The sequence below is a fragment of the Camelus bactrianus genome, chromosome 7, assembly GCF_048773025.1.
Source record: "Camelus bactrianus isolate YW-2024 breed Bactrian camel chromosome 7, ASM4877302v1, whole genome shotgun sequence".
Classification (NCBI taxonomy): domain Eukaryota; kingdom Metazoa; phylum Chordata; class Mammalia; order Artiodactyla; family Camelidae; genus Camelus; species Camelus bactrianus.
Genome location: NC_133545.1, coordinates 2,540,671 through 2,563,009, shown reverse-complemented (window position 1 = coordinate 2,563,009; position 22,339 = coordinate 2,540,671). Strand labels below are relative to the sequence as shown.

Sequence of the window (22,339 nt, the reverse complement as noted above, 5' to 3'; positions counted from 1 at the left end):
AACTGCTATTATGTGACGCCTTGTTACTGTCTTCAAAACACCTGTACCAGTCAGAAGCCCTTCAGGTTTATCTGGTTACTATCTGTCTTTCCCACTTAAAACGAGGTCTTTCTGATTTACCATTTTGTCTCCAAGGCCCACAAAAATGCAAACGGGCCAAAACACCACCTCAACTACCTTCTTTCTGCCTTAAATTGAAAACAATTTACTGAAACTTTTCAAGTCCATGCTGAACCAACAAGCTCCAATCATAAACCTGTGAGCTCGTGTTAAGGCTTCTTCAACGAGTGAGTGAGCTTCTGCTGTGTTACTATCACAAGTGAACAAGGGACAGCCGGGAAACCTTGCGCTTCGCTCTGTCCCCAGAGCCAGCTGGCCTGGGTGAGAGTGGAGGTCACGCTCCCAGGGAGAGCACTCGTCCCCAGGGTCCTGACGCCACCTCCGCAGCTGAGGGCTCCCCCTAGGTGCGCACGGTCAGGCCACCTCCCATGACAGAATTTATGACACTGAAGTACGTGTGTATGTGTATGTATATAAAAGGCCATAAACTAACTTCCCATGCAAATAAACACTGCTGGTAACTTGACTGTTCTAAAGAGGCAGAAAACAATAAATGAAAATATAATATAAAGACTGTAAAATCCAGTACTTAAAGTTCTGTTTTTTTAAAGAGTGACTTACGTGTGCTACGTTGGACGGTCGGTTAATCTGCTGAATGTCAGCATTATTAGTGATATTTCTCAGTGTCCGCACAGCTGGACTCCAAGAAGCCATCATCTCTGATCTTTCAGAACTTTGGAGGTTCTGTCCCGAGGCCATGAGGTTACCGCGCACCTCGGGAGGCAGGATGCTCCCCGGAACGGGCGGCACGTTGGCGCACAAGTTAATCAAGCTGGGCTCCTTGCCAGGAGGCAGCCTGCGCTTCACTGCCGCTAACTGGGGTACTTCGGCCGGCGTCCAGTTTAAATTTCTCTCCTGTTTTTCAGGTGATGAATCTGATGAATCGTCAAACATCAGTTCCCCTTTGGACTTGTCAGTGTTTGATTTGGGTGAGAACTGTCGGTCCCCAGGAGGAGAGCCTTCCTGGGAACTGGGAGGGCTCGACTTCTCATCTGTGCTGCCCTCGTTCTGGGAATCCTGCTCCTCATTTTCTGCCTCCTCCTCCTCCTCTTCCTCCTCTTCTTCCTCTTCATAAATAATGAGCCGGGGGTGATAAAGTGCTTCGTCCTTTTTGGTCTTCTCAGATATGCAGTCCAGGACCCAGTCGGGGGTCACGATCTTAATACCTGCTCTCTTTAAAGCACATTCATATTTCTCCTGTGGGGGAAACATAAACACACAGAAACAGAGCTGCAGGTCTGGCCAGACGCCCTGGAGCTGAGCATCACAGACAGCACTTCAGGAGAGGGACGCGGCACCTGTCACTGCCACTTCACACACAAGAAATGGGTACGCCCTCAGCCAGGGGACACAGGACACAACGGACCACGTATCAGTGGCCACAGGACGTCTGGCGCCCGCCGGCAAGGGTCATAAAAGATTTTGTTTCAAAATAGCTTTTATAAAGGACATTTTAGACACAATGCGTAGCGCTTGGAACCCCACAAAAAACTCTCTTTGGGATGAAACGTGACGGCCATCAGCTCTGGCTACCACAGACCAACGCTCGACACAAAGTGTAACTGTGGGCAGAGCATCCTCAGGACTTGAGGCACCATCACAGGAGTGTGGGAACTTCCTCAGTCAGGTGTTTATTCTACATAAGACACCTGGAGATGATCATTCTACATGAAGTAACCCAGAAGAAGAAAAATACTGTATGACATCACTCATATGTGGAATACAAAAAAAAAAAATAGACACAAGAGGGGAGGGTATAGTTCAAGTGACAGAGCACATGCTTGGCATGCACGAGGGCCTGGGTTTGACCCCCAGTATCCCCTCCAAATATAAATAAATTAATAAACCCATTTATCTCCCCCTAATTAAAAAAAAAAAAGGACACAAGTGAACTTACCTACAAAACAGAGACAGACTCACAGACATGGAGAACAAACTTCTGGTTACCAAGGGGGAAAGGGGGCAGGAAGGAGTTAAGTCAGCAGTTGGAGACCTGCATCTCCTGGGGAGGGACGGCAATGCTAGCTGTCTTGATTGTGGTGCTGGTTTCTATCAAAATTCATCAAACTGTTCATCGGAAATATGTGTAGTTCACTGTACACGAACCACACCACAGTAAAGGTGTTGAAAGGGAAAAAAAAGACAGGACACAACAGCCCTCTGACCGAGCGAGGCTTCCATCTTACAGCTGAAGAGAAATAAACACGCAGAGAACACAGCAGGGAACAGTGCTAGTCACGCGGGCAGGGACGGGGGTTCCGTGGGTGTGGACCGCAGCCCCGGCATCAGCAGGCAGGAGAAGGCACGCCGGGCAGGGGCGCCCCACCGGGCAGGGGCAAAAGGGAACATGTGGAAGGGGAGGGAGACAAGCGGCAAACGTCACCCAAGAGCCATGTGACAGAGTGGCTCTAGAGCAGCAAGTCTGGGACGCGGCTCAGCCAGCTGACAGACCCCCAGCCTGCTCTAGCGGCTGACAAAACAAACCCACTTCCTGTGGGGGGGGGTCTCTTCCCAGCTCAGCCTTCAGCAGAGGTGCGAACATTCACACTCGGAAACCAGCTGCCACCCCCAACACTACTCAGCACACTTTGTTTTTCTGTAGATTTTGTTATTAAATAAATTCCTCCATTCTTCTCAATTTAAACTTTTTAAAAAATTCAGGAATACAAAAGATAGTTTCGTCATGCCATGCCGATTCAGACTGAAGGCAATAAAAAAGGAGGTAATGACTGATATGTGGAAACATTAACTAGTCAAAAAAGACCTTCCTACTATGCATACACTATACTTCTCAAAGTTACAAATAATTGTTCATAGGAGGGGAAAAGTTTGATTTACCAAAGGTCAGTGTTCAGCAGAACTCTTGGGGGTGGCCAGGGGGTTGAGGGTCACAGATTCCTGGGCTCCCCGTCCTGGCAGGTTCTGACTGACGGGGCCTGGAGCAGGTAATTCTAACAGGTCCCAGGGGAGGCTGGTGCTACTGACCTGGGGACACCACTTGAAGGACCAAAATCCCTACGGCCCCACCAGTGCTTTAGAGATAAGAACCCTGAGCTTAAGGAGATAAACACAATTTTAAATATTTGAGGTTATTAAGAAGGATATGTTGAGAACCTTACCAAATGCATGTTTATAATTATGTTCAGCACAAGCTTTTTAAAAAACTGTGAAGAGGATTAAAAATACGTATTTTCACAAATAAAAATGAAGTTCTATTGGATGTGAAAGAAAACTCCAGAGATTCAAAAAACCATCCTATTTTCTCCATGAAATAATCCCAGATTTCTTTGTACTTAAACATCACATCTGGCTCAAAATAAAACTTATAAATCATCTCACATCCTTTGTGGAATGAAGTCACATATAAATAATATAAACTCATAATAATCAGCTTCTGTAAATGGAATCAAGTGACTAATTTAAAAGTCAGAAGAAGACATCTGATTCCTGGAGACACCTGAACGGCACTCAGGAGGATGTACGTGGGGCGCTTACCCCCTTCGGCTCGGGAACGACCAAGTGTGTGCACTTCCTGTTGAGGTTCAGCTGGCAGCCCCCGCCATGGAAAGTGAGCATCGCCCATAGCGCGCTTCTGTCTTCAGGTGACACCTGGCAGGACCAGAAATCAAGCTTTCATCACGAGCCTCCATCTCTGCTTACCTACTTGCTCCATGATCAAAATGCACTGTGACATCGTAACACTTTTGCTTTGTCAACTTTCTCCCTTATTAAATGAAATCCACCTAAAATAGGTAAGCTTTTAGCTCTTTGCTTGTAATAATAATAATAGAAGCTTTTATTCCTATCATAACAGTTTTATAAACATCACTTTATTTGCTTTGTCACCAAATAAAAAAACTTATATTCACACTCCAGAGACTGAATGGAGGATTATTTCACTCCATACCACAAACGACAGGGAAGAAAGAAGAGAAAGCTGCTCGTCTCCCCGTCAGGCCACTCGTGGGAATGTGTAAACACAACGGTATCGAAATCATGTTGGAGGACTCCTTAATAATTAACAGGTAACAAGTAAACACTAAGTATGAAATGGATGAAATAACAAGATAAAGACAGTGGTGTGTAAGCTCGGGGGGAAATGTGAATCTCAGACACACAAAAATCAGGCAAGCATAGAAGGGGTCACTCTCATGCTTGCGTAAGAGACGAGGCCGACCCCAGGCGCGATGGCTGAGGCTGTGAATCAGGCTTTCACGACAAGCCAGGACGGCTACCATTTACTGCCTGCCTCCTAAGTGCCAGGACCTGTGCCAGGTGCCTCACACCTACCCCCAGTCTGTGTGACCCGGGGCAGGTAGGGATCGTTAGCCCCAACCCGTACGGAACTCGCGGAAATTACAGCTAATAATTGGAAAAGCTGGCTTTTAAAACCCAGGTCTGCCTAAACTCAGGCCTAACTCCAAACTGTATTTTACCACTGTTTGTTACTACTTCTCTAAGGGCAGTTACTGCCAAAAATAATCTCTAAAAAATAAAATTTTAGAATCTGAAAGACAAAAGAAACATTCAAGAAAAACATAGGTGAGTGTTAATTCTAAGATAATCATTTAAGTTGATTTTTTTCTAGATAACCTTTTATAAATTGAGAATTATGGTTAAGGATCCTGAACTTTGTCTCAAGTTAATTTTTTAAAGCAGTGATAAACAGCATGTTTTTCCTTTTTAACTGCCATTACTCAGCTTGCCAAAAACTAACATTCTACAGCTGCCTTCATCCATCTTACAAAAATTTCTAGAAATTACTTTGCATTCCACACTACTCTGTGAATAATAACAAGAGCATATTAATTTTATGAAATCACCTTAAAATCATTTTGTTTAATCTCTTTAATTTAGTTAGGTCAGTGTCACATGTCAGAAGACTGGATCAGAAGATTGCTGTTTTTATTAGAGACTTTCACAAAAACACTTATGTCCTGCAGCGTTTGGGGAGGTGAGATTTAATTACATGATAATACAGATTACTCCAATGAATCACTGTATAATCTTTATTAAAAGTGAAATAGCATACTCTAGATATGCCTTTATTACAAAGATGTGGCTACGCGTCTGGGTCTCACGTTTATCTCACGGACTGCAGAGACCCAGTCCCGTGCCTTGCCCGCCTGCATCTGGCGGGGCGCAGTGTCGCTGTGGAAAGCCCACTGGGCAGGGAGGAAGCAAGGCCTGGAACAGCTCCCAGAGGAGCTTCTAGCAACTTGGGAAACTTCCTTGAGTCAGATTCTCAATCGACATACATTTGGTTAATGACTGAATGCCCACAGCAGCTCATGTAATGAATCTGTATCAGCACATAAAGCAAGCTTTTCCACACCAAAATGTTAAGTTACCTAGAGGTGACAAGATTATGGACATTTTTATTTTCATTTTTATACTTTTCTGTATTTTCCAAATTTTCAAGAGCATTAATTTTATAACTGGGGAACACTGCTTTTCTTTTTTTAAAAAAGCCACTTTCCCGAACTACAACTCTGGTCTCAGCTAAGAGAGTCTGATGTTCCAACACCTTAAGGCTCAGACTCCAGGCGGTGCCTGAGGCCCTGCTCACCTGTCCCTTGCTGCTTGCCGCTCCCGCAGTGCACCCTCCCAGAGCGGCCCTCCTCCCGCTGCCACCCCTACCCTGCCTCCCGCCCCCCAGGCCCTGGCCCTGCACTCCCAAGGCAAGCTGCCCGAACCTGAACGCGGACCACTCCCTGAGCGCCCCTGCACGTCCCTCCCGCACTGCCCTCTGGGGGCTTGGAGCAGAGGGCTGCAACTCCCCCGCACTCCCACCTCCGGACCCCAGGAGCGCCCTCCTCCTCCGGGCCTCCCCCAGTCAGATGCTCCTGGGCTAGAGCTCCCGTAAACTCCTCTCTGTCCAGTCTTGACTAGGGACCAGCATCCTGCATCTCAGAGACTGGAGTCTTCTGAATGAATTACGTCTTAACCGTCTTTGGAACCTTTGATAGTACCTAGCACAGTGCAAGGCACATGGGCAGGCAGTCAAGAAATATTTGTTGACTGAAATACAGAATGGAAAGGGCTTCCAGATTTAAATCACGACCCTGGCCAGGCTCTCCATCACTCGGAACCTACCCCAGAAACCTACCCAGCACATTACAACAGAGGCCTCAGCCTGCATCAGTACGGGGTCAGGAGAAGGCAGCTGATGTCTGTGCTTCCCGACTTCTGCCAGCACAAGCTCCCTTCCCTCCCTCTCCCTGGGAGAGCTCTGGAAGACTCCAACAAAGAGCTCCAGCTTGTATCAACACCCTGACGGGGAAAAGACAGAAGGTCACTGACAACCACCAAGCAAACAGTCCTCTCGTGATGGTTGGGTCCTGCCCGGCGTGTGCACTTGCAGGCATCCCAGAGTCCTCTGGGTGCGGAGGGAGCACCGTGACCACCCCTCCTGGTACTGTTCCCACATCCTGACCCACTTCATCTTTGCAAACGTTACAACAGACTGTATTTGTTCACGTGCTGTCTCCCCTTCTAGAATGTACCTTACCCGAGGGGAAAGATTCACGGTACTTTATCTGCACCCCCGGGCACTGTCCCCATCACAGAGTATCACCACGTATCTGTTGAACCAAAGTCCCTTAGATGCACATCAAACATGTATCTTACAACTGAAGTAACATTTTTTAGCAACCACAAAATATTGGTGTCCCCATGCACTTTTCTTAACCAGGCTTTCTTCGTAAGTACTATCCAGGAAAGCCTTCCCCATTTTTATCTAAACACTCTTTATTCAAATAAAGCAAAGCTTCTGTATTTATTACACATCGGGGATTTCAATTCACCAGCATGAGTGATGAGCTGTAAATGTAAGCGCAGGACACTGATTCTGGGTTCTCATTTTTACTCCTAATTTGCTTAAGAGGATATAAAGCTTGGGAAAGTTCTTGCTACATTCACTTTAAAAAAAACTTCACATCTTTATTTTTATTTATTTTTTATTTTAGGGGGAAGGTAATTAGGTTATTTATTTATTTATTTTTAATGGAGGGCCTGGGGATCGAACCCAGGACCCTGTGCATGCTAGATACACACTCTACCACTGAGCTGTAGCCCCCTACAGTCACCTTTCTGTCCACCATGGCTCCAGCCACCCCCCATGGTGAGCTCTGCACCTGGATAAACGCCTGCTAAAAATAAAACCCTGCTCCTCCAATGTCATCTCTCTTTATGTTCAACTTTCCTTTTTTTCCAAATCTCCTAAACTGTGCCCGTCACTCAAGGCTCTGTTCCCGATTTTCTGCTCTCTCTCCCTCCTCTGCAGAACGAGTCATTCTCAGCCCTTCACACCACATCCCCAAGTCCCAGCATCTGGATAGCTGATCCAGACTCAAGGTGTTCCAATCTAACTTCACTATCTTCCCTCAAAAATCAGGCTCCCCTGTTTCCCATCTGCAGCAATGCTCCTAATCTCAAACGAGGAACTCCTCAGACCTGTGCCCTCAGTGTGGAGCACCCACCACAGGGTCCGCATGCAGAGACCCACTGGGAGCGCTGGCTCCTCCTCCTTTACCCCACAGCATTCCCAAGGCACCAAGAGCCATGATTCCCAGCTGCTCCTAGGGTCCGTGTTGTCTTCATTTACACAGTGCTCACCTGAATCCAGATCTTCATCAAGTCTAAAAGACGTGACTTTCCCTCCCATCAGCCCCCACTCTCCGCCCTGTGTCATGCTTAGAGCTCCCAGACCAGCTTTATCCACAGGACTGCAAATTATTTTAATCTGTTTGCTTTTCTCTATGTTTTCCAAATGCTCTAATGTAAACACTTGCAATCCAAGGTTACATATATAAGGAAGAAAAGGTGAAGAGGCACCCTGCCGGCTACTTTATCAAGCTCAAACTCATACATCCACCAGCTTCCATGCTTTTCCGTATTTCCTGCCCCCACCCACCCACTTGTCCTTCTCCTCTGCGCCCAATCACACACCTTGTCAAGGTCCATCTCCTCACACCTGGGCTTCCCACCCCCTCCACCTCGCTTCATTTAGAACGCCCTCTCCCGGCCCCCAGTCCTACCCAGCTCCCAGTCCTACCGGCTCCGCCAGTTCTTTGCGACAGCCTCCATCAGGGCTTCCTAACCTGCCGTCCACACTTGCACACTCACACCCGGGCCACGACTGAGCACATCACACCTGTGCACTGCGCACACTGGGACCTTCCATGCTGAATGTATAAAATCTATGATGTAGATCATGACCTCCGCTGAGTGTAACCACGACTGAAAGGGTGCTCTAGTGCTAGACTCATAGTCAATACTTAACAATGTCTAATCATCTAACTTAAAACCCTGTACTCATCTCATATTCACATACTCCTGATTTTCTTACTCATTTCGCCAAGTCAGGTCTCCCAAATACCATGTCACTGTGACCCTGACTGCAGGAAATACCCACAGGACTCCACACCCCCGCCTCTTCTCTCGGGATAGCGAGCTCTGACTCTCTGAACCCAGAGATCCAATGAACACAAATTCACATTTTAGCCAAGTACATTGTGTTTATGCATAAGGAGTAATAATAAAATGTTTTCATTCAAAAACCTTTTCCAATGTTTCTTATAAGTTTGGAACAGACAGAGAAGTATAAAGACACCAATAAAAGTGACATGTAACCACTATACACATCATTCAAAGGTCTCACGCTAGTTACCTGTAAAGATCATCACATCAGTACACATTCAGGGCAAAAATGTGACAAACACTGAATACAAATACCAACAGGATTCCTGAGCTTAAGGAAAAAAGCCAATTTTTCAAGGATCTCTATTAAATCAATGTAGCAAAAACAAAAGGAGGATTTTATCATTTAAAGAACTTCCAGAATTTACAGGAGACACAAAAGCGTAATAACCATAATTAATCTTCCTTATTGCGTGGACAGAGAAGGGCTCAAACTCAGACCACGTGCACGAACAGCTGAGTCTGGCCGGTGATCTGACAGCCCTAGCCCACCAGCCGGTTCCACGCCCCTCTGTGACCAAGGCGTGAGGAAACAGGCACAACTGTGCTCAAATTCCTGTCCGACTGCCCTCGCATCCTGGATGCGCGGCCTCCTCAAACTGAGACGAGGACTCAGCAGGCCCTCAAAACAGCCCCGAAGGAGCAACCGGGAGGTCGGGGAAGACAGGCGGCACACACTCTAAACTGGCCTTTTTCCTGCCCAACGGCTGCTCATTTTAAACAAATTATTCCATGTAACTTAAAAAATGAGTTTAAACAACACCAACCTGATTTTTTACTATAATGTTTAATAGTCGGAACCCTTCTCACCAGGAGTTCAGGGGAGAGAAAACAAGAGAAGAACGCTGAACGGTCACTTCTCTCACTACCCAGAACTCCCCACCGTTAACGCTCTGGGCCTCCTTTAGGTACTTCTCACAGACCTTACTTGCTTCCGTAATACTGCACGTAACTATGTTATATCCTGGGTTTTCTTCCCACATCTTACACTTACTCACAAAACAAAGCCCCAGGCCGGAGCCGGAGCTAGACTGCTGCGTTAAGGTACAGGTTTCCTAAACATCTCCAAATACTGGACAATCTGACTGTCTCCAACTTTGCCCTCTTACAAATGCTGCTGCACTGCACACCTTATGCATCCACCTGCCCTTACTTCTATCAACCTGGGACAAATCTCTGAACACAGAGAGCTGCAGACGAAACAAGTATTTTAAGGCTCTGACATGGCTCAGCTTTTCTAGAAAAGCTGCACTCCTGCCGGCAGGGACGGGAAGCTGGTCTGCACTGAATACACTGTTACAAACTTGATAAGGAGAAATTCTTATCTCGGGGCTACTAAAATGTTCATCTCTTTGTTTACAAAGTGTATCGAACATTTTGTTATACTTACTTCCAACTCCTCCTTATAAGAAGTCGTAAGTCCATTTTTCTGCCTTATCCACGGAGGCCTTCGTTTCTCATGTTGATCCATGAGCCCCTTATTTACTAAAAAAATTCTAAATTTCTGAATTTCATTGTCATCTTTCCATCTCACTCTTGCTATTTTTTCATGTTCAAGTTTTAAATCTATGTAACTTTTTAGATTAGAAAGACCATTTTCACCCATTAAAACTTTAAATCTTGAAACCAAGTATGAAACTCAAATAAGTGTGTCATAAGATCATACTGAATACACAATTTAGTACACAGCATCTCTAAAACTGGTTTACAAATAGGTCATAAATCCAATCTATAAAAACTCACAACCGTCACACATAAATAAGACTAATCGTAAACATGCTTACCTGAGAGAGGCAGGCAGTGATTCCAAAAAAAATCTGACACGACTCTGGAGAAAAACCATTCACTCTGTTTTACAGTTATTAAGATTCCAATGAAATGAGATTAGTGCCACCTGTATTTCACAGACACATCCTGTTCTACTGGCCCATTTGGACCCTGGCCACCCACTCCTTCCCACTCAACCCACTCAGGAAAAGAGGCAGACTCAAGATGACCCAAGGAATGTGCAGGGCAGGCTGGGAAAAAGAGAGGCTGATAGCACAGAAACTGAGGGGTCTTCTGCAAAATGCATCTTCAAATCCAGTCTCTCCCCTTATATCATCAAGAGAATGGGTATCATATTCACAGGGGAAAACATCAGACCTCTGAGAGCTAGCCAACTACATACACCTATATAAACACACAGGCACACGCACAGCATAGCCATTATTTTAAAAGCACACTGGAAGTCCTAAGTCCATTTTTTAGAATGAAATATAAGCACAGGAGAATCTTTCATAAAAGAACTGAGTTCTAGGTTTATTACATCATAGGTCCTTGTGAACTTGGGCAAGGCAACTCTGAGCGTCAGCTTCCCGTTTGCTAAAAATAGTTAGCATATACAATTCTCCAGATCTTCCCAGTTCGAAAGCTCTGACTTTTAAAATCCACAGACATATCTACCGAGAGCTTGCAGTGTGCGAGACACCGGCAGAGGGCCCCTCGAGGTGCCTGCACTTTACAGTCTATTCAAAAGCAAATGTGACAACTTTTTAAAGACTTTGGAGTGTCTAGAATTCAAAATGGGTTCAAGCATTGCTTCCTCTCTCCAGGAGAAAAGTACACCTATCAAGGTAGGTGAACTAAGGAAAAAAGATCAGACTGAACGTCCCACCGCAGTATGGAAGTCTCCCGCACAGGCCCACCGCGAAACCGCGTGGAGACGCGAGCCTGCCTGCCACTGCGCTCTGCAGGCCCCAGCACCGTGCCTTCAGCCCGTTATCCAAGATGTTTCCCACCTCCTACCTCAGTTTGGGGATTTCCTACTTCCAGAGACTTGGGGAAACATGAGCAAAGGCAAATTACGAATGTGTTGTCTAACCAAGTCTGGGAGTTTCCTTTCTGTCCCTTTAATCTTCTCGGGAGCGGCCAGCAGGAGCTCAAACAAGATGACAGCTTCTCAGGGCATCTTGCGTGGAGAGCACTGGACCCAGTGGAGGAAGGGAACAAGCCTCCTATCTTCAAAAACGTCACCCCTGCTCCCACTCTCCCACCTGTGCTGATAAAGAAGTCAAACCACAGACCTCAAACCCCTAACTAACCAAAGCCAGAAACTAACCAGGAGCCAATTTTCTGTAACTCTTCGTACTGTGGAAGAGAAATCTTAGAATTTTTGAGACAGAGTTGCTACAAGTTGTGCACATTCTCCAAGAACTGCTTATGAAGGGGTATTTTCTCCATCTGAGGCCCCCATAAGTATTTAATGTAGGAAGCGTCCCTCTATCTGGCAGACGGTGGTCTATTCAGTAACAAACGCACTTGCAGGATCGGCCTGGCACGGCTGCAAAACAAAGCAGTGTGAACGACTCCGTCTCTGCCCGGGTCTACACTGGGGCGTCGTAACTGTATGGGAGCAGGACTCTCAACAGAGGTGATTTCCAAAATCAGATTATGCTCTCCGATGACGTGCATACTTTAGGGTGCATGCTATAAAGCTAAAAATGTTCTGACGTTCTTTTCCCCAATCCATTCTTCAAATAATTCATGATTTGGTTCACATAGACTTAGAATTTTGAACTATTCCATCTAACTAGACAGCACAAAAACTGTTACAAAGACCAGAAAACGGAGGTCCAGACTGCCCAAGACCAGAAAGCCAAGTCGTAGGAGAACCAGAATTTGTCCCTCCGTGCCCAGCCTGGAGCTACCTCCGCACAGCTGGTCCCCTTTCCCGTGGGGAATGACAAGGACAAGGTACACAGAAGTTGATGCGGGATGAAAAAGAGCAGGGACACAGTGCACACAACACAGTCTGTCCTCACTGACGATCGTTTCAGTAAGTGATGCTCATTTCTGTCTCAAACCCAGAGTTAGCCCTCCCCTCCCCGCTTCCCCAAAAAGGATACGGCAGGAGAGCTCCACACTGAACGGACAAAATCACCCAAGAAGGCTGAAAAAGAAAACATTAAAGCAAATCAAAAACAGTTCTAGTTCATAATCAAAACAGCATTATGTTACTGGTTTTGCTTCTAGAAATTAAAGGCTCTGTTATAACCAACTATAAAGCACCAGGTGACAACCATAAGTATTCAAGTTGTGCAAATCCCAGAGTCCAAGATTAGTTATTGGTGCCCAAGATAAAGAGCCCAATTATAGAATAAAACACCACAGATCTTAAAAAAAATTTTGTCTAGACATTTAAATTCCTGGTTTACACACTTATTACTGCTTAAGCTTCTAGACTGGCTAGAAACTGTCCTCAAAGCTGGTGGGACGGGGAGCTGAATGCCCTCCCTGCCCCCGTCCAAGGTACAGACTGCCCCTCCTAAGTTCCCTTCTGGAGTCCTGAGTCCAGTCAAGTCTACATTTATGAGTTTTTTCAGTGAAGCCAAGCAGACACAGTGTTTGTAAATCGTAAGTATTTCTGTCTGGTAATCTTTCTATGCATTACAAAACTCAGATTAATTATAAAAACTCCTTAATTACTACTTTATTGGGTAATTTATATTTTTGAAAAATTATCTTATACTTCTATATTTACTTTAGAAAAATACATTAATCATTATCCCAATAGCTCTGCTTCAAAAATTACTATAAAAAGTACAGTAATATCCCACTTAGCCAGGTGACTTCCAGAAACTTCAGCCAATTGAAACCTATTCATTTCTCATGCATCATGTACACCTTGAAAGAACTTCAGAAAACAAAGCACCCCCACCATTTCTAAGGTGACATAAGCAATCTTTCAGTGTCAGGCCATGTAAGTACATCTGTGAGCACTGCAGAAACACCAAACGTTTTACAAGATAAAGATGGGTCCTACTTGGGATAATTATTTCATGATGATGTGAGAATTTCACCAAATGTTTTAACTAACATTGGACAAAGTGCACCAAGCTAAAAGAAAGCATTCAGTGTTTCTATCCACACACTTTACCCAGTGAATCTTCACTTTTGACAGTCCTGGGGAAACTCCAGTTAAACCTGAGGAACTGGCCAGCATCAGTGCCCCGTATCAGCTCTGACTCCTATGTTCAGGTCTTCTTCACGTGAGCCAAGCTTAATTCTCAGCAGTAACACCAGAGCCCCTGGGTTCCTCGGCGCCTGGTGAAGCACCAGGGCGGCTTTCTACACCAGTGTTCCCGATCACCCCTCTGCGGGGTGTCCGGGAGGAGGTGCAGAGCCAGGTCAGCGCGCTGGAACGTGACTCGGATGGTACGGGCACGACTCTCCCGGGCACAGTGGAAGAGCGAGCGTGACCTGAGGAGGGACCTCAGGCCGCCTGAGGAAAGGCCATGTAAGGAGGCCGAGAGCCTGGAAGGCGCCCACACAGCACTCGCCCTGGAAGGTGGTCCCCCGGGGCCTTGGGGAGGGTAAGTGCGGGTACCCCAGTTGACTACCGCTGGGCGGGCTGTTACAAAGGCTACACAGAACAGAATCACCCCGGGGTCCGCTTTCAGGTGAGTCTGGGTGAGACAGCGCAGAGTCAGGAGGTGGGACCCACTGCCGGTAACACAGCAGGAGTGGGCAACTGGGAGAGGACAGCAACGAGGAACTTTTACCCGGACGGCAAGCAAGAGCACACACAGGGTAAGCGCACGGCAGCTCAGCGCAGCTGACACGCAACAGCACGTACAGCGGTACACTAAAAATTTAATTAAAAAGTTTTAGTGCCTAAACAAGCAAGTTCTAAAATCGATAAAATTCAAATATGTGATAAACTGTCCCCAGGCAAAAGGATGCCTTGTTTTTAAAATATATTTGTCATATTTAATATTAAGGTCAAGACCAAGGAATATGGGCTCAGAGAAGCAGGCCTCTGCCTCGAGCTGGACCCAGACCCCACTGCTGAGAGCAGCCCCAACAGCAAAGGCCAGTTAGGTTCAGACAGGAACCTGAGGGTCTGCCAGTCCTCTCTGGGAGTGGGCGCAGCTGGATCGGTTCTGGGAAACTCTGTCATCCCGTCATGTAACACTGTAATCCTGCACAGCACAGGTGCTGGCACAGATTCAAAGTAGGCTGGATGCTGAAGAGGACGGAAGAACAGCATCCCCGGGGCCCCTGGGAAACACTGCAGCCAAGACGGGGAAAGGAGGGTGGGGGGTACTAAGCCAGGCGACAACACGGGGCTGACAGGGAAGCTGGGAAACAGCGATTTTTATGCAGCATATTAGACGGATTCTTCTGGCAATTCAACTTCTGTTGTTTAGCTCAGAATTTTAGCAAGGGTTGATCACCATTCTGCAAAGTCACCCCGCAGCTGGCGCCTGCAGCTGTGGGACACTGGTTCCACGCCCACCCTGCAGGGGATGGAGTATTTACACTGAAATGTGCACTTGTTGTTTGTTTCCCTTTTTCCCTCTCCTTTCCATTTCAGTTTGGGCAATTTATACACAAACAGAGATTTAAGTCTTGTGATGTTACCTTACCTAGGAATTTCATTTCAGGATAATAAAGGGGGTGTTACAAAATATTTGCTACAAAAAGGGCTTGGGGAGGTCACCAGATTTAAGAAGCACTGCTGTAAGTGGTCTGGGAACAATGACCTGGGCACCCAGATCTGTTAACAAGCCACCCTTTTAAGGTTCACTAAGAAATCCCCACAACACCTGTGCCATCACTCGGATGATGAGACAGAAGGCTCCAGGCCCCTGCCTGAGAGGAAGAAAGTCTGCAGACAAGGGACGGGATGAGATACCGTCCCTGCAGCGAAAGAGGAAAGGAAGCACACCACAGACCAGAACAGGGCTCAGGGCGGCTGGGGACACCGCCTCGTGTCCGCGGGGCCGTCTCTCTGGCCGAGCGGCACCAGGTGCGCCAGGCAGGAAACCCGCTGACACTCAGGCTTCACAAGGGACCGCCCGGGGGAGGACGAGCTGGGCTCATGGAGACACGCATTCCCGCGCGGAACGTGACCGCCGCATTTCATCGCTGCCAAGTAAACAGTCATTTTGACGTAAACAGCAGGTTTGTGAGGGTTTGGTTTATGAGAACCTTCTTGTGAGACAGATCCGCTTTCAGGTTTATTTTCAAAAACCAGGTTTCTGAGTTTCCGAGGCAGGGTTTCAGGCCCTGGATGCTGGTGAGGTTTGAGACGCCCCCACCCCACCTCCACCCCGGCAGCAAGCCGGAGTCTCCGCCGCCAGCCTGACTCAACGGCACGCTCTCCCAACTCGAACCTCTTGTGTTACCAAACCACAGCAACTTCCATCCTGATTTTTCTTAAAGTGACACATGAAACAGCATCAAGAAGGGAGAAAAAAACCGTAGTAGAACAGAACCTTTCTAAAACAAGTACATAATACAGGAGCTGAGAAAAAAAAGCTGAAAGACCAAAAGTACAAAATTAAGATTAAAAAACCCACATTTAACAGCAATCCATTCAACTACCAGCCGCAACAGAGCTGCACAATACGTACATCAACAAAATCTGACCTATTCACCCACCAGCTGAGGCCCCATTTTCTAGAATAAACTACCCACGGTCAAGCTGGATAGCAGCACAGACGGCCACCAGGGGACAGTGGAAAAGGCGGTCACTGTGACCCTCGCTGGAGAGCAGTGACATGGCCCAGAGGGCGCAGGGCTCCCTCAACTTGTGCACCTGGAAACCAGGACCGCTTGCCTTGGCGGGGAGGGAGGGGCCGGGGCTCAGGAGCTGCCCTTGGCAGGGCTTCACCTGCTTTCGGAATCAAACACACTTTCTCAGGAGGCTTCACCTGCTTCAGCATGTCCACCTCCTTCCTTCCTTGGCTCGGGAGCTTCCAGACAGTGACAAAATGGGGTTGCCCATATCAGGTGCGTAAGCAGAAACCTTGCTACAGTGCGGCTTAGCTTACAGAGCTTACGCTGAGGTCCCGAGGTGCCAGAAGGGCTTTACTCGTCCGGCAGCGTCCCTCCCGGAGCCGGCAGCGTCCCACCCGGAGCCGGCAGCGGCCCTCCCGGAGCCGGCAGCGGCCCACCCGGAGCCGGCAGCGGCCCACCCGGAACAACACTTGGCAAACACTTTGGAGAAGAGCCGCAATGAAGTATCAATGTTCTGCTTTCAAGGCACGTCATGAAATGCTCACAATAGGTTAGACTTACTACTGACCTTTACGACAGGTAAATCGAAGACTTCCCGAGCTTCTCCCACCTCCGGGTTGTCCCCGTCTTCTGAAATTATGTGTGAGGCCAGCGCATTGTACGACACTTCCTTAGCTTTTCCAGCTTTCAGAAGCTGAATAACCTTTAAAAACCCACACAGATTAGAATGGAAAATACTGCATTTCATTCTCATTTTGTACAAATTATTATAAACAACGAAAATTCTAATAAACACATACCATGTTCTCCACATAGCATTAATAACCTTTACCCTGAGTCATATGCAATGACACATTTGCGGACACTGACAGGTGAGTGTGGAGGTGCTGTGAATCAGGTACTAGCCAGTGTCTGTCCTGAGGACAGAAGGACTGACAGACAAGTAGAACACGACACCAGCAGTGCTGAGACTGAGCTAGCACACAGCACTCCCGTGTCTCAAACATGAGGGCTTGGGGACAGATAGTTCTGATAAACGGAGAAGTTTCTGGAAGAGGAGCTACATGAGCAGAATCCTTATGAATCTAAAGAAGTTAGCCAGGCAAAACCACACACTTTGTGTGTGTAGGGAGCAGGGTTCAACACACAAGACAGGTGAATATGAATTAGACCATCAGTGGTCTTTCACATACACTAAGCAAAACATTTGTACTTTATGCTGAAATAAGGTACAGAGTGTCTTCTGGAGAGACGTGGAAGGGTGTTACACAGGGACGTGGCGTGATCAGCTCTTACAGGAAGATCACTGTCAGTGTGAGAGGAACGCACTGGGCTGGCTGCAGGACAGGAGCCAGAACACCTGCTAAGGAACAACTGCAGTAACCCAGGTGGAAGGGCAGGTAACTGAACTAAAGGATGTCATTAGGGGTGGGAAGATGACATGAACCAGCAAGACTTGGTGACGGAAACGGACGGAGGTGCAAGAGAAGAGAAGCGCTGGGGGGACAGGAGCACCACTCACCAGGGACCAGTACCAGCAGAGGTGGGGGAACAAGGAAGTCTTTTAGTTTAGGGCGCGTCCTTCTCTGCCAGTGTAAGATCTAGCAAGACATCCAGTGCATCTGGGACAAGACCTGGGTCCCCCGAGTGGAGTCATCAGCATATTAGAGAGACAGGGCCAAAGCTTGGAGAGCGAATGAGACCCCGAGCAGGAAGCAGTAAATGAACGGAGGCCACGAGACCGCAGTGGAGACCTGAGGGGCAGGTGGAGGCCAGGCGAGGGTCGGAGGAGCAGGCTGTGCACTCGGAGCAGGGCATGCACGCCACGTCTGGAGGCGGACTAGATGTTCCACACATGTGAACTCTCTGAATCCACACTTAGAAGACTGACAGAATTGAATATTCTGGCTCTAAACTTTTTAGAAAATAGACTGTTTCAGATCAGAGTGGCTCACCAAGGATAGTTTAAATTTTTAAGCCCTTAGATTTGATTCACAGTTGAGTCAATACAGCTCCAGTTCAGCTTGTTCCAGGTTTTAAGTAACATTTGGTTCAAGTTCCCCTTAAGGGCCAAAATCCTAAAATGAAACGGGAGCAGGAAAGCCAGTGGGGAGAAGACCGGTGGACAGCGAAAAAAAGGAAAACCGACACTGGAAAAAGCCACCACCTTGCGGGCGCTCATTTTCAGCACTCTGGGCTCAGCACCGCTTACCTCTAAATTCAAAGCCTCTTTATCTTACAGTTAAAGTAGGCAAAGAATCCACCTTTGGGGTCCTCCAAAAGAGTTTAGGTACAAACATACCCACACACAAGCCTCTAGAAGGCCAGGACCACTCAGCCTTCCACGTTCCCCGTATGCCAACCAAGACTACTCGTCAGCCTAAGAGTCAGTCCCCACTCATCCAGCCCAGGCCTGAGTTCCGTCCATCAGGCCCCACAGGCCTCTCCTCCAGGCGCAGCACTCACTGCTAAGGAAACACCAAGGCCATATAACTGAATCCATAAACTTGCAGAAAAAGAAAATTGTGAACATTCATCTGAATATTTAACTAAGGTTCATTCCCACCATGGAAGAATAACATTCTGACATTCAAACAGATGCAGTACTCACAAAAGCTTAGGAAAAGCCACAAAATCCTTTAGCACGAGCCCAAATGGCAAGAAATTAAGTGCTTAGTGTGATGGTGTTACCGGGGTATTTCCCACACTTAACTATATAATTCACTCAATTAGGAAAAGCGAGGAATATGAATTCGCCGGTGAACTCAGGCTGCAGACATGCGACCTCGGGAGGCTGCCACCCGAGGGGCGGCTGACTGTCCCCTCTGCAGCCCGGAACTGGGGTCCCTCCCAGCTCCACCTGCTAGAGTTCCCGCGGCCACCCCGTCACCCCGCCCGGCCTGCAACCGCCGCTGCGGGGGCCCAGGCGGCCGGAGCGGGCAGCAGGAAGGGAGTCCCTGGCTGAATCCCGCTCCAGAAAGGAGCAGAGTGGGAAGCGGACGAGGCTGGCGAGGCGGGCGTGGGGGCTCACGGCCACGCGACAGCACGCCTGTCCCCCACCGCGCGGGGACGGCGACAATCGACGCTGGGCAATTGGCGCGGACCCCCACCCATGTGCCCTCCTCCTCTCGGGTCTGGGCATGTAGTCTTCAAGTCCCCTCCCGGCCGTGAGTCCCGCAGTCCCCTCCCCAGGTCCGCTCCCGGGGTCCCGCCGACCCGCAGACAAGGGTCAGCACCCCTCCCCTCTGGGGCCCGCTGCCGGCCTGCTCGGCGCCAGGAGGCCCGGCCTCCGCGCAGCCAGGCCGGCAAGGACCCGGCGGCGAGGCCCCGACGTCCGCGGCCGGGCGCGTGCCCGCGGTGGGAGCGGGAGCCGGGGACGCGGACGGGGGGCGGCGAGGTACCTGCGGGTCGATGTCGCCCACCGCGTAGTACTTGACCTCCCTGAACATCTCCTCGGGAACTTTGGGCGCCTGGTCCGACATGGTCGCGGCGGCCCCCGCCCCGCCCGGCCCGCGGGGCCCGCTCCCCAACGGCGCGGCCCGCGCGGCCCCGGCCCGGTCCTGCGAGTCGGGCCCGCTCCCCCGCCCTCCGCGCCCCCGCCCGCGCCGAGCGGCCCAAGCGCGGGAGCCGCGCGCGCCCTGCGGGACGCACCATCCCGCCCGCCGCTGAGGGGGAGGCTGACGAGGGCAGGGCCTCAGCCGGCGCTGCCCAGCGCCTCGCTGCGGCCCGCGGCCCCGGGGACCTGGCCACTGAGCAGTCCGCTCCGAAGACAGGGGCCCGTGGCCGGCGCTGCCCCCGCGGGAAGCTGCCCCGGGGTCGCTGGGAAACCCGCTCCCCCCTTGGTGGAGCCAGAGTGGGCCGGTCCCGGGAAAGAAGGGAACGCGGAGGCCCCTCCCGTCAACACGCGCGGCCGCTCGGGCGGCGCATGCGCGCGGCGGAGGGGGTGGGCCCGCGGCCCGGGCGGCGGCGGCGGCGGCGGCGGCGGCGGCACCGGGACCGGGAGCGCGTCCTGCGCCCCGGGGCCTGGGGTCGGGGCCTCGGGAGCAGGGGAGCGGAGCGTCGCCAGCTACTGCCTGACGGGACCCGAGGTAACTCCTCAGGCCCGGCTGAAGGGCGGGGGCGCTGGGCCGCGTCGCGGACCGGGCCCCACGGGCTGGCCGAGGCGCCCCATGGGCCTCCCCTCGACCTCCGACCCCGCTCCTGCGGGGACCTTGGCCGTCGGAACGAGGCCCGTTGCCCTCCCTCTGGGCACCTGTGACGACACCTGGCCGTGACGTGCGGCCGCGCTCTGACGTCATCCGGCGGCGCCGCGGCGCGAGGGGACTCCGCGCTCTGCACGCACCTGCGCGGCTCGCGGGCGCACCTGCGCGGCCCGGGTCCTCAAGGGAGCCGGGCGGCATGAGGAGCGGGCGAACCAAGAGGAACGCGAGTCGGGTCGTTTCCTCCCCACGGGGCTGAAGGCATCGCCTACTGTTGCTGCTAAACACAAAGCCACTTTAAGTAAATATACCGAAACTGGTTAAAAGAAACCTTTCAGAATTACCGTGGCACCCTAATGTAACATTAAGTCACTTCTGAGGCCTTTGTTTTGTCGCTTTCAGTGTTTGATGATCGGTTCTGAAAGTAAAAGTTGTGATTGGTTCATTGATCAGCACTGGCTCTTTGTGATCAGGTGAATACGGCTTTGACTGTACGCTTGCGTGTATGTAATAAATGATTTTGTACACGCAGAAAGTGAGCACTCAGTAAGCCTTTTAAATATACTTATGTTTTATCTTACTGATGTTTTCTGGGTTTTGTCTTTTTCATTTGTCTTCTGAACAGTCTGAAACAGCCCTATTCTAAAGCTAACAAATTTCTTTTACAAATAAAAACAATGAGTACTTGCCTAAATGAATATTTTTCCTTTGAATACCCAAGCATATATTTGGTATTGACCCTTGTAACATTTTACCTTCCCTGTTAACAAAAATGTCTGAGTGATAAATTATTTATAAATACCGAACCAAAATTAGCATGCCCTTTATTGACCTGTGTGAGAGAAGAACTTTTTTTCTTAGCTCTTTTCTTCCCTAAACAGGAACTAAACATGTAATTTTATGTTAAAAGTCTTAAAGCATACCTCAACTGGGTATTTTATTTTGTAAGCTAAAAAAGAACTTGGAACATTGAGCAGGGCAGGTTTACCCTACCGTGACTTTGATAGTCAAGAAGGCGGACTGTGGGACTAAGAAATCTAATTAGAATCCCATCAACCTGTGAGAGGTTGTAAACCATCAGCGTATTGTGCAAGGTCAGTGCTGTACACACGTGTGGGCCTAACAGCACCAGCGTCAGGAAGGCCCTGGTCCAGTGGCCCACAAAACCTTCCGTAGAGTGTATCAAACACTGCTACTTTGCCAGTAATGAAAAACATCTTCAGATGAAACCAAATTTCATGCGGCTAAGGGATGTTCTGGAGAAGTATCAGTTCATTTAACAGAAGCTTTGTATTTCTTTAACTTTGCTACATCAATGACATCTAAATACAACCCTTGAGCATTAATATTTTTACACTTCTCCCAACTGAGTTCAAAGCATGCTCATTTTGATGAACTTCAGAGAATAAATAGCCTGTTTAATACTAATTTGATAAATACGGTAATGCATCTCATTTTCTATTTTGCAAAATGAGATAACTCCAGGCTAGGAAAAAAGTGAAATTAGAAAATGGAAAAGGAAAGTTGGAAATACTAACTCAAAGTGTGCCTACTGGTGGGGGACTCGAGGCAGTTAAGTATTTGCAAATGGCTTTTAAAAAAACATCTCTGTGTGGTAGACAGCAGTCTCAGTCTTGTTCTCGTGTTCAGTTCAGCTCATCACATACTTCTTAAAGTTAGGTGTTATCAGTGTTTAGTCTGGGTTTATAGACTACAACATGTAACCTTTTCATGAAAGGGAGTACTTAAGTTAGAGGCATAAGCAAGCCAGAGTTTTACCACAGGAGAACCTGGAAACCAAAAGGCATGTTTCTTCACCGGAGAGATCCTCCTGAGCCACAGGACACAGTTGCCGCCAGTGGTCATCCAGCTACTCAGTGCACAAAAACTAGAAAACATGAGTAAGGGAAAAATTCAGATGACTTCAGATTCACCCAGAGGCAGCACTGCCCGAACCCTCCCAGACACTCCCATACAAATACATTTTTTTCCCTAAAAATAATTATACTCCACACACTCTTCTGCAGCTTAAA

At 48.7% G+C, this 22,339-nt stretch overlaps 1 protein-coding gene across 5 annotated transcripts in view; it reads right to left on the bottom strand.

The window, feature by feature from the left end:
• The window catches only part of PAXIP1 (PAX interacting protein 1), a 45,909-nt gene extending 26,202 nt beyond the window's left edge, over nucleotides 1-19,707 (bottom strand). For 2 of the 5 annotated variants that reach the window (XR_012507980.1, XR_012507979.1), the window contains exons 1-6: nucleotides 19,509-19,706; nucleotides 16,676-16,810; nucleotides 12,489-12,532; nucleotides 10,386-10,449; nucleotides 3,616-3,729; nucleotides 682-1,317 (exon numbers count right to left, since the gene is read on the bottom strand). Coding sequence is in view for 3 of the 5 variants with exons in the window: in XM_074366687.1 (XP_074222788.1) it covers nucleotides 682-1,317; nucleotides 3,616-3,729; nucleotides 10,386-10,449; nucleotides 12,489-12,532; nucleotides 16,676-16,810; nucleotides 19,509-19,589 (1,074 nt within the window). In the remaining 2 variants the exon portion in view is untranslated. Of the gene's footprint in view, nucleotides 1-681; nucleotides 1,318-3,615; nucleotides 3,730-6,229; nucleotides 6,401-10,385; nucleotides 10,450-12,488; nucleotides 12,533-16,675; nucleotides 16,811-19,508 lie in introns of those variants that run through there. The other 3 variants (XM_074366687.1, XM_074366685.1, XM_074366686.1) reach the window with 3 other exon arrangements.
• Nucleotides 19,708-22,339: the final 2,632 nt, after the last annotated feature.